This window comes from Chinchilla lanigera, unplaced genomic scaffold (assembly GCF_000276665.1).
Source record: "Chinchilla lanigera isolate Chin_1 unplaced genomic scaffold, ChiLan1.0 scaffold00069, whole genome shotgun sequence".
In the NCBI taxonomy this organism is placed as follows: Eukaryota; Metazoa; Chordata; class Mammalia; order Rodentia; family Chinchillidae; genus Chinchilla; species Chinchilla lanigera.
In genome coordinates, this window is record NW_004955470.1 from 2,033,296 (window position 1) to 2,045,011 (window position 11,716).

At 41.8% G+C, this 11,716-nt stretch overlaps 1 protein-coding gene across 1 annotated transcript in view; it reads right to left on the minus strand.

Annotated features, from left to right (window-relative positions):
- The window catches only part of Tmem87b (transmembrane protein 87B), a gene marked incomplete in the record, with an annotated part of 48,700 nt that overhangs the window by 36,568 nt on the left and 416 nt on the right, over positions 1 to 11,716 (minus strand). The window contains 4 exon segments of the mRNA XM_013522751.1: positions 120 to 170; positions 1,242 to 1,373; positions 3,450 to 3,541; positions 8,351 to 8,411. Of these exon segments, the coding sequence (XP_013378205.1) occupies positions 120 to 170; positions 1,242 to 1,373; positions 3,450 to 3,541; positions 8,351 to 8,411 (336 nt within the window).

The window sequence follows — 11,716 nt, forward strand, 5'->3', positions numbered from 1 at the left end:
TAGTTTTTCTTTTCTAATTTTAGCAACCCTTACCATTCTGTGTATATTCATTGGTAAGACTTTTTTAGTCTTACTATAATTTGTACATATTTTACTTAAAGTCAAGTAAAATGACTTACCATTGATCCTTCCTGGTTTGAAGTATTTCGGTTACTTGTTAGTTCTTTATTCTGAAAAAAAGTAAAATAATTCTATGTTATATTGCTGCATTTCTACATGGAAAATAGTTTTAGTAATAAAAAATGTGTTATAAGAAAGTAAAGATTTGAAAGCTGAACATTAGAGAACAAATCCTATTGTACTCTGAACATGAGTAACAAAATTCTGCTTTTTACAAATCATTGCCTTAATGGTGTGTTTACCACTGGGTAGTGGTTCCTGTCGGTGGGACAAGTGTTCGGAAATAAAAGGAAGTTCTAGCTGCTAAACTATTCTGTACTTACCTGGATCTACCCAGGAATGCTCAGTTTTTCTTAAACTCATCCAGGTACGTACTTGTATGCACTTTTCTATATATTTAATACTGTACACTCGTACACAAATCTTTTAAAAACTTCTTTAAATTTTTACTGACGTACTTCCAGTTCAGCATTTCCACAGGAATGAAAATAATTAAAATAACCCTGCGCCTCCCTACCCAGGGAGGATGGCATTTATAACCTAACACGCTGGGCTTGGGCAGAACAGGCACCGAGAAGGAGGGTGTGGCCACGTGGGCCGAGTGCTGCTGACAGTCAAGACCTTTGACAGGAGCCACAGATCACTGCAATTAACGGCTTGGAGTCACTGTGCCCGGATGGGGGCTGTTTTGATGGGATGATGGGGGCAAAGGTCTGAGTGCAATGGGAGAACAAGCGATAGAGACAGGGATCATAAAAGGACGCAGGATGTTGCTACAAAGAGGCACAAAGAGCTGCGCGTGGTGGTGCACGCCTATAATCAGAGCACTTGGGAGGCTGAGGCAAGAGGATCGCTGCAAGCTGAAGACCAGTCTGGGCTACACAGTGAGACCCTGTCTCAAAAATAAAAAAAAATAAAAAGTAAAAAAAAGACAAAAGGCACAAAGAAATAGGAGGGCATTAACACTTTATTATGACTACTGCACACACACAAAACTCCTAAACTGAGAATTAACAAACTTAGTACCTTTATTAAAATACTGACACAACATTATTTAAATTGATATTTATATTCACTGGGAATAAAATAAACTACTTTAACACGGCAGGACAGATACTCACATTCAACGAAGGAAACACCTGTAAATCACTGTTGCAATCCAAGTTTTCATTTCTCGTTGTCCAACAGTCAGTGTTCTTCAAATAACTACAAAAGTCTTGGTCAACACGAAGTTCATGTTTCTGGGACAGCTCCTACCCAAGGTAAAATTCTACGTTATAATTTACTTCCACACTTTTCTTCCTAGAAGATAAATAAAACTTAATATCTAAATCATACCAAGATTTTATCCAGTTTGGAGTACTTGAAAAAATGAGGTAAAATAAAATACCAAAGAGAAAAAAGGTCCGAATACAAACCTAACAATGTAACATTCATAACCTCTTAGCCATTCCAATGTGTTCAGATATAATAATATATAATAGAAGTTATTAAGGTACCCCACAAAGAAAGGGCTCAGAGAAATAAGACAGGATTTGTTTTGGAGCTACTTCTGCTTTATCCTTCGTGTAAAGAATGTGACAGGGAAGGAAAACAGCACTTAATTACTGAATAGTAACAGTAACAGAAGGCAAGTGCAGCTACCCCAGCTGAGCTCGGGCCGCCAACAACCTGGGGCTCCAGGGTGATAAGCCGAGCCCCTGCTCATCAAGGTGTGTTGTCTTTCACTGACCAAACGGTTACCTCAAGGAAACAGTCAGAATAGTAATGGACTACCACATTTAACAAAGAAAAACTAAAACTTTCAGTGTGTCTGTACTGATGACTTATACTGCAGTGGTGGCAGTACTGGCACACGTGCGGCAGCCAACTGTGTGTTATCATTGACAGTTCTAAACGGTTGTCATTACCGGGCTAGAGAAAAGGGAAAAGCTCATCCATGCAGTAGAATGCTAATAAATGTAGAAGAAAATATGGGATTAGAAAATCATCATTTAGCAAACATTACAATAACCACTGATTCCCAGGCAAGAATCACAAAAACATGATAAAACGAACGGATGAATGTCCGACGAAGAAATATTTACACAGCTTCAAAAATATTTTTCCAGAAACTCTTATCAATAACAAAGAAAAAAGGAGTATGTTTGTCATGGAAAAACCTGGTAGATACCTCCTTACTCAACTGATCAAATTAAGATAATCAAAAACAGGATAAACCAGTATTCTGTGGAATTCAACCCAAAGTGTACAACCTGAATCTGATCTCAATGAAATATCAGAAACACTCAAACTGAGGGACATTTTATAAAAATAAATGATTTATACACTTCAAAAATAAGTATCACTGTCACCAGGCATGGTGGCACATGCCTGTAATCCCAGCACACCAGGAGACTGAAGCAGGAGGGTCGCAAGTTCAAGCCCAGACTATCTAGCAGCTTACCAAGACTCTGCCTCAAAATAAATAAGGAAGAATAATGTAATGTGATCCTACATTAAGTGCTATACCAGAGGAGAAAAACTGCTATAAAATATATTATTGGAACACTGATGGAATTTTAATAAGGCCTATACATTAGATAACAGTAGTATATCAATGTTTTACATTTTCTAAATGTAATACTATATAATTTAAATGAATACCTATGTTTAGGAAATATGCACTGAAATATTTAGAGTGAAGGGCTAAAATACTTTCAGATAAAATCAAATAAGCAGTATTCAAGGAAACTGACATCTTTTACTCCATTAGAAAAATAGTACTAATAAAAATACAGAAGCCCATAAATTAGGATAGAAGCCAAACAGGTAACAGTGAAGCTGAACAGGAAACGATTCCAGTCAAGCTCTGTGAGAATCACTCAAGAAGCACCTTGCTGAGTGACACAGGACCCCAGCACAATCCTCTCCCTCTCCCTCCCCTGCCCTCCTCCCTCCCCTCTCTTCCTCTCTGAGAGCATCCTGAACTCACTAAATCTCCTTGTACTCAGTAAAGTTACAGGTTCTCTATAACTACTGTTTTGAATAAAGTGAAATGTAAATTTGTTTCTCAAGTTAAGCTGCTTTTCACTTATATGTGAACCACAGTTCCTTTTATCAATGGCCACTAGAAATCTGACTTAAGCACTAACAATTTTTGTAAAACACAAGGAAACAAAAAGGTTTATAGTCTTCTCAGAAAGCATACGCTTTGACTTACTGCCTTGAGTCCCAAAATTCATCTGGGGCCTTTCTAAAGTCACAATCTCTATTTATAGCCCCATGAGCTAATAAATCTGTATACTGGTAATTTTCCGTAACTTCATAAACATTTGTGTTTTACTTACTTCCAGCTCAGAATGTTCATTGTGACAGACATGATACTTCAGATACCACTCTATGGTAAACTTCACAGGTCCGGAACAACTGAATGACTTCACTGTTTAGGAAAAAGGAAGTCTCATTTTACATTAACAATGTCTATAGTCCAGTATAAACTTAAGGTTTCAAGATACAACTTAAAATAGGACTCTCTAATGTCAAGATAAGTAAAACATTACTTAATTTCTCTAAAAAGTCACTATAAGACAAGACAAGTTCATTAATTATTATGGCTAACCAAAGGCTGCAATAACACTATTCATCTGTAAGTCCAATGTTAAACTCAACTGAGTAGGCTGACAGACTAAGTCACAGCTTGTATCAGTCTAAAATATTTTTACTCACTTATTTTATTGAATGAGTGTGCCAGAAAAGGTCATGAGGTAAGCAAGAGTTGCTGCCCATGACCTAAAAGGTATTGGGGAGGGGAGGGTTAACAATGAAATCGGTGCTTTCAATAGACCAAAGGGGGGCTGAGGATTTAGTTCAGTGGCAAAAGCGCCTGCCTGGCAAGCGCAAGGTCGTGAGTTCAGTTCCTGGTACCGGAGAAAAAAACCAAAAAAAAAAAAATAGACCAAAGGGCCGAAAACAGAGTGCCAAGGGAGACCTGGGTGGGGCAAGTCTGATATTCTAGCGGGGCATGAAGAACCGCTGTGGCAGGCCAGCTAGCAGAGGAGAAAAAGGCGGAGACAGCCAGGTGAAGAGGAGGGAAGGGAGCATATGCAGATGCACAGGGTGAGTGAGCGTGGCAGGAAGACGGCTCACTATGGTCAGAACATGGGTAGCAGAGAAAAGGAGGACTGGAAGCTGGGGAAAATCCATGAATATTCTTTCACAACACAACCTTTATTTTGAATATAATGAGCGACTAACCAAAGGTTCAAGTGCTGGGTGACAGGACTGGTCAGAATAAAAGGGGTTGCCGGGCACGGTGGCGCACGCCTGTAATCCCAGCACTGAGGCAGGAGGAGTGCCATGAGTTCAAGGCCAGCCTGGACTCCAAAGTGAGTTCAAGGCCAGCCTGAACTACATAGTGAAACTGTGTCAAGAAGGCAAAAAAAAAAAAAAACCCAATCTGGAAATTTGAAAAAGTCTCAAAGTTAAAAAATAAAATTTAAAAAAATAAAAGGGGTTAAGTCTCCAGTTATGAAAACTTGTTGGCGTGTCCCTACAATATGGCAGTTGGCTTCCCTCAAGCAAGAGTTCAGGGAAGGAGCAAAGTAGGAGCCAGAGGATCTTTTGTAATGTAGCCCAGAAGGGTTACACACTACTTCTGCAATACTCCACCGGTAACTAAGACCAATTCTGATATAATGTGGCAGGAGACTACACAACATGGGTCACCTTAAAGGCTGGGAACTATATATAGGAAGCCAAACTCAGCCCAGAGATACAGGTTCAAGAACTGAAGGCTGGTATAGTTTCTAGGCTGAGTACCCAAGAGATAGAGGCTACACAAGGAAGCAAAAAGAAATCTGAGTAGTAATTTCCCTGAATCTCTGGCTGAAGAGCAGCCTGCTTTTGCAAAGGGAGAAGCCCAGTGATTCCTAGAGCTGGGGACTATTTAAGGCTTTCACTGCCAGAATGTCATTAGATACACCCAACATTCAGGAAAGTAGAGCGATCGTACCTTAGACATGGTACTAAATTAGTCCTACAGTAAAGGTTATTCCAGGTCTACCCTAAAAGAGCTTTTAAAACTAAACTGGTAAGGAGCATACCGACCCACAAGAAATTATCACCTCAAACAAAGCTTTCAAAGGACTACAACATCACCTAGCACCTGAAAGTAAAATTCACAATGTTCATCATCTAAACGAAAATACTGCATATATAATACAAAAATTTGTCAAAGACGATAAAATTAGAAGACAAGAATGTGAAAATGGACATGCCCTATATGCTCAAGGGTGTAAAGGAGAATATAAAAATACCAAGGAAAAAAATAAGATGCAAAAAAAAAAAAAAAAGAACTGAAGCAGGGCATGGTGGCACATGCTATAATTCCAGCACTCAGGAGGCTGAGGTAGAAGGACTGCCATGAGTTCAAGGCCAGCCTGGGCTATATAGTGAGTTCAAGTCCACCTCAAACTACATAGTTAGAGCCTGTGTCAAAAAACAAAACAATGCAAACCCAAAAACCAAACAACTAACCAACAACCCAGCTTATGGAGATTAACAAACACAACAAAAGTCTAAAATAAACAGGCCACAGCCAGGCATGGTGGCACATGCCTGTAATCCCAGCACTCAGGAGGCTGAGGCAGGAGGATCATTGTGAGTTTGAGACCAGCCTAAGCTCAAGGCCAGCCTGAACTGGACAGCAAGACCCTGTCTCAAAAAGACACCCACACAAAAAAGCCACAGCACAAGATTAACAGCAGATTAGGTAATGCAGATAAAAAGATCAGTCAAACTAAAGACAAAGCAAAAGAAATACCCAAAATGAATGGATGAAAGGACTGAAATAAACAAATAACAGGATCTCATTCAACTATGGGACAACATTAAGTGGTCTAACACACATGTAATTGGGGGATGAGGGGTGGAGGAGGGAGGGAAGAGAAAGATGGGGACAGAGTGTCTAAATCCATGAGATTTATTTTTTTCTGTACGGACATCCAGTTGTCCCAGTATCAATTGTTAGTAAGACTCTCCCTTCTTCTATGAATTACCCTGGGACCTTTGCCGAAAGTCAGTTAACCTTGCGAGTGCACGTTTGTTTCTGGGCTCTGCACTATGCTTCGTCATTCTATATGTCTGTCCCTGTGCTAGGCCTCACGGTCACGACACTAGAGTTGTATGCAAGTGCTGAAAACAGACAGCAAAAGCCCTTCAACCTCATTCTTCAAAATTGCTTTGGTTGGGGCTGGGTATTTAGCTCAGCGGCAAAGCGCCTGCCTGGCAAGCGCAAGGTCGTGAGTTCGGTTCCCGGTACCGGAGAAAAACCAAAAAAAAACAAAAAACAAAACAAAACAAAAATTGCTTTGGTTATTCTATATATTTATATTCTTATATAAAATTCTAGAAACATCTAGTTAATTTCTGCATAAAGATCTGCTTAGACTTTGGGGGGATTAAAACGAATTTATAAATCAATCTGAAGAGAACTGACAGTGTGATGTTAGCTATAGATTTTTTATAGATGCCCTTTATCAGATTGAGAAAGTTCTCTTCTTTTTCTAGTTTTCTGAGTTTTAATTATGAACGGGTGTTGAGCTTTTTCAAATGCTTTTTTTCCGGCTATACTGAGATAAAACAGATGGTGTATCTAGTTTATTCTGTTAATACAGTGAACTACACTGAAGAGATTTTCAACACTGGCTCCACATATTGTATCTTGAACAGGGTAGCAAAAGAGGGATCACCTAAGAGAAAGTCAGACATCTGATCCTCCAAAACAGCATGAACACATATCTAAGGGACCAAGTCCTTAATGTTTCAGGCACTAAGATCCAGGTCTCCAAGAACAGGGATACGCTGTCTTACGCTCTCACTGCACTTTGATGCAGACATATATACACGAGAACGCCCATTTACTCACTTACAGTACATGGCAACAGTAAGTGGGTATGTGATGACCAGACGACTTGTTCCATCAGCAGCCTCCCTGGAAGCCCAGTGGTGATGAGAAGGTCCCTTAGAGAGCACGGCATCAGCACAAGGAGGCTCAGCGGGTGCTTCCTGCACACCGGCCGATTTGTGACACAGCCGAAGTCACGGCTGACGAAGACCTCTCTCTTACCCTTCTGACTGAACTCCAGCTGTTTTTGTGGTACTTCTGCTCTGCAATCCCTTGTGCTGCCCTTTTCTTTTCTTAGACACGCCAATATGTTAATATCTGCACTGTGATCTACCCCGAGACTGGTCTCAGGCATTATGTAACCATTTAAAAAGATCAAATTCTGTGTTTCAGTGGCCCACATTACTTTTTTTCCCCAAAAGCCCTTTTGTCAGCCCTAGTCTGGTTTAAAGCCTACTTATCTAGCCTTTGAGACATGAATTTATTAAAGCCAAACTTTTTCCTCCCCCACCTAGGCCTTTAATTTCTTCTTACCACGCATTACCATAATGATTTATGGTATCATGTGCCTTCTCTAAACCACCTCTGCTTCCTAGCTCTTGGGTCGCCTAGCTCCCCTCAGGGAAGGCCCACAAACAGTGGAATCACCTCCCACAGCTGCTCAGGGCACAGTGTGAGAGAGAAGAGGGACATGGCATTAAGTCCTAGGGGAGATTTACCCAGTGAAAACTACTTCTTATCCTGAGACTTTCACTCTGGTAACCAACTTTTCTACTCAAGATACTGGAAACAAAAAAGGAATTAAACTACAGTGAATATAATCCAATGGTAACCCATGAAAACTATCACAAAACACTGGCACCTACACAGAAAAGACCATACCTCCCAACAATACTTTCCCTTTCTTAAGCCCTAGAACTAATTAAAAATTAGTTAAAATGCTCAGCAATTATTTCATACTATGATATAATATATATTTAGAAGATACTTGGAGCACGAAGGGTTTATCACAATCATGACCTTTCCTATATTAATGAAAGGAATTTCAGCTAATTTTAAAATCTGGGACTCAAACTCAAGTTTCACAGAAAAATACTTTTTGCTTAAGCCTATTTATTAGACTTTATAATTGTTAAACAATGAGTCATATTACATTTTTTGAAACAGGATTAGAAAAATCTATTTTTGAAAATAATCAAGTCTGGGCTGAAACAAAACTTGAATATGTAAGAACCACTGAAAAACCAAACAACTGATTAGCTTACTATGTTTCATTAGTTTACATTAAATTAATATATTTGTTTTTTATATAGTTATATTAGTATATTATTTCATTATACTTACCAGAAAACTTGATCTCAGTAGAGTTAAACATAGTTTTCCTAAATATCAAAGGTCCTGATTTCTAAAATAAAAAATATTGAAAAATCTTGTTAAAAATTTTTGTTTAAGAGTAGTTTTACTCTACAAAATACAGAGCTCTTATTCTTGCACTCCCCTGTCTGAGCGCAGTGAGCACCTTTTAAAATGTAACGCTGATCACATCACTCATCTGCTTACAGTACTGTCCAGCATGTCTACAGCAGCAGACATGAGTGAGGACAAAAAGTGGCCCTGCCCGAGAGGTTCCCAGCAGTCTCCAGTGGTCTCAGCTGGGGCCAGTGGCACACAGGAGGGAAGGAAGTAGTGTCAGTGTAGCTACCACTGTCAGATGTGATACGAACAACTGTATGTTTACATGTTGCTCTCTTGCTATCAAAATGAATGTACTTTTGGTAAACAACTCTCCCTTGCCAAATGTTCTGGCTTACCACCGTAATCACCACATACCAAAACGCCTAGAGGACCTGCACAACCAAGGCCTGCTCACCTCTCTAGCAATATAATTTCATTCCCAAAATGCATGACACTCCTTCCTACCCTCAGGACCTCAGGAGTCAATATGAACTTACTTAAAAGTATTTCTTGCCTACTTAAAAATTATGTCTCATGCATTTTCTACACCTATGCAGCTCCTTCTTATTCTTCAAAGCCCAGCTAAAAAATTCCTCATGCTTTGGGTTTGATTCCCGGAGACCCACATCTCACTTCCTATGGTCTCCACCTCTCATTCTGCTTCGTATCTCTCACCACAGTTAAAATCGAACAGTCTTCCCCAAGAATAAAAGTCATGTGAGGACTACAGGAACAAGTGGACAGGATAACAATAGCAATAAAACCCCAGCCAAGACCACTCCTGTGAGCCCCAGCTCCATGTACCTACCTGCCTAAGACCTGCCCACTAGGATGTCCCACAGGGACACCATACCACTCTGCTCAGGAGCAGACAATCCTCTCTGCTCTTTGCCAACTCTTCCTACACTGTCTACTTTGAAGGTGAAGCCATGCAGTCAACCAAGTAATAGCTCCTGTACCTCCACTGCTCAGCCCCCAACACATTATTTCTTTATCTCACAAGCCCTTTCCAAATTTGGTTTTTTCTCCATTTCTGCCAACAGCAACCTAACTCAGGCCCTCAATATTCCTGCTTAGACTTCTGCATCAGTGTAACTGGTGCTTCTGCCTCTAGCCTATAATTTATCCTTAAAGAGCAGCCACAGCAATCAGCATTTCTGTGAAAAACCCTTCAATGGTTCTCTCTCATTCATACCTCCAATTAGCTACTAGGCGTAGCTAACCCAACCTACAAATGGGATACATCTGGGCATCTAAAAAAAAGCTCTAAGTTAATTCACATCATAAAATATGCTTTCCAGATTCACTTAAAAAGGAGACTGGCAATTCTGTGCTGACTTTGCCATCAAGTATTCAACCAGAGCCTACTTCAGGAGGGGCACACAATCTGCAATCTGCGTGAATCTAGTTTACTTCATTCGCTGATAAGCTCTGCCTCAGGCCTGCAGGTTCTGGAGACCTCTAACCTTAGGTTCAAGGGAAGCGCAGGTGGGGAATGGTTGTAGCAACCTGAGTACCCCCAGCACCCTACCAGAACTTCGCTCAGCAGAAGTACCACGGATTTCCTGCACTGCTGTTGTTCAACTTCCTTGTCTTCTTACCGAGAAAATACCTCCTCTTTGAGACCAGTCACACCTCTCCATCAGAAAGTGGGGTTAGGTTAGGTCTGTCACACTCGTACAATATCCTGAGTTTGCTTCTACATATATAATTACACATCAATCTCTTGTCTCTATTATTGTGTCAGCTTCCTGGAAGAATGGGCTGGGTCTAAAACATCTTGGCAGGCGTACTGCACAGCAAACAGTGGTGCTCCAAATGCTGAACTTTTAGTCAAAAGAACCATTTCTTGATGGATTTGCAGTACAAACAAAAGACAGCCCCACTCCCTCTTCTCGTTCTTAAGGTAAAGTTCCAACAATCTGATATGGAGGGAAAAAATAGTAGCCCAGCTTTTGCAAAGAAGGGCTTCACAGATCACTACTGGCCTGAGTTAATCAACAGTCGGCTTAGTGAGACGTAGTTGGCCTGGCTGAATCGCCAGCACCTACCCAACTTCCTCCGGCAAGAAGCAAACTCATTCTTCCTTGAGGGCCTTTTGGATTCTCATCATTAAAAGTATACTTGGCAATAAATGATCTTTACACACAGAGTCAAGCAGACCAACAGTTGGCATACTGCTGATTCACTTCCATTGTTTTCGTCTTCATTTATGGTATTTGCTAAGTTGCACGCACTACAGAAATATTACAAACACCATTCTGCTTTTTACTGTTCGGAGTGATTCGATCATTAGAGATGCACTGGTTATACCACTGGTGAACAACACAGGGCACCAACTCAGAAGAATCCCAGAAGAAATGCCTGCCCTGAGTCTAAAAGATATAGAAAGACACCCACATTTGTCCCTCCCTGCGGCTCTTGTGTTGTAAGAAGGATCTGCAGCTTCTGGTACTACTTTTTTTCTGGTTGAGGAAATCAAAATATAAACTTCATCTTCAGAACTTGGACATAATTTCAATGTACGTGGAAAATAACCCAAACAGAACTGCATGAGTCATGTGACCCCATAGAGAAGGAGGAGATAATGACTCTTCCCGACTTCCTATCTCTCCTTTGCAAAACTTTCCATGTCAACCCCTGCCTTCCTCCTACATAGTTTCCTTTAACTACAGGGCGCTAAGTACTCTATCCGGGTGCCCTGGTAAAGGTTTCCACCCACCAGGGTCTCCAGACGCATCCCGCCCCGCCTCGGCACACAGAGTCCAGGAAGAGTGGCAGGATCCCTGGAGAAATGCAGGAACCCAGGAGGGAAAGAGAGGCAGGGTGACTATTACAGCACGGTCCTCCTCATTTCAGAGAAAAAGCGAAGTGGCGCACAAGGTTTCTAAACCGATGCCGCCACGGAGGGGCTGGACAGGCGCCCGGGGGCCTCACGTGTGAGCGCCGGCGCTACAGACGCCGCGGGGCGTGCGTGGGGATTCGGGGCTCTGGTCTGAAAGCACCAGGACACGACCCGGGCGGACCGTGTCGGAGCCGAGCGAGGGGCCGGGGCTGGGGAACGGAGATGCTCGCGAAGAGGAAGAGCTGTCCACGCACAATCTCGCAGCTCTTCCTCGGCAGCGCTTCCCGGACGCCTAGGTCGGGCAGAGCAGGGGGCGCTCCCCGCCCGCCGCCGCGCGGCGCACACAAAGCCCCCGGGAACGAGCCCGAGGCCCCGGCGGGGGCGACTGAGCCCCGCGGCTCGCCACGCCT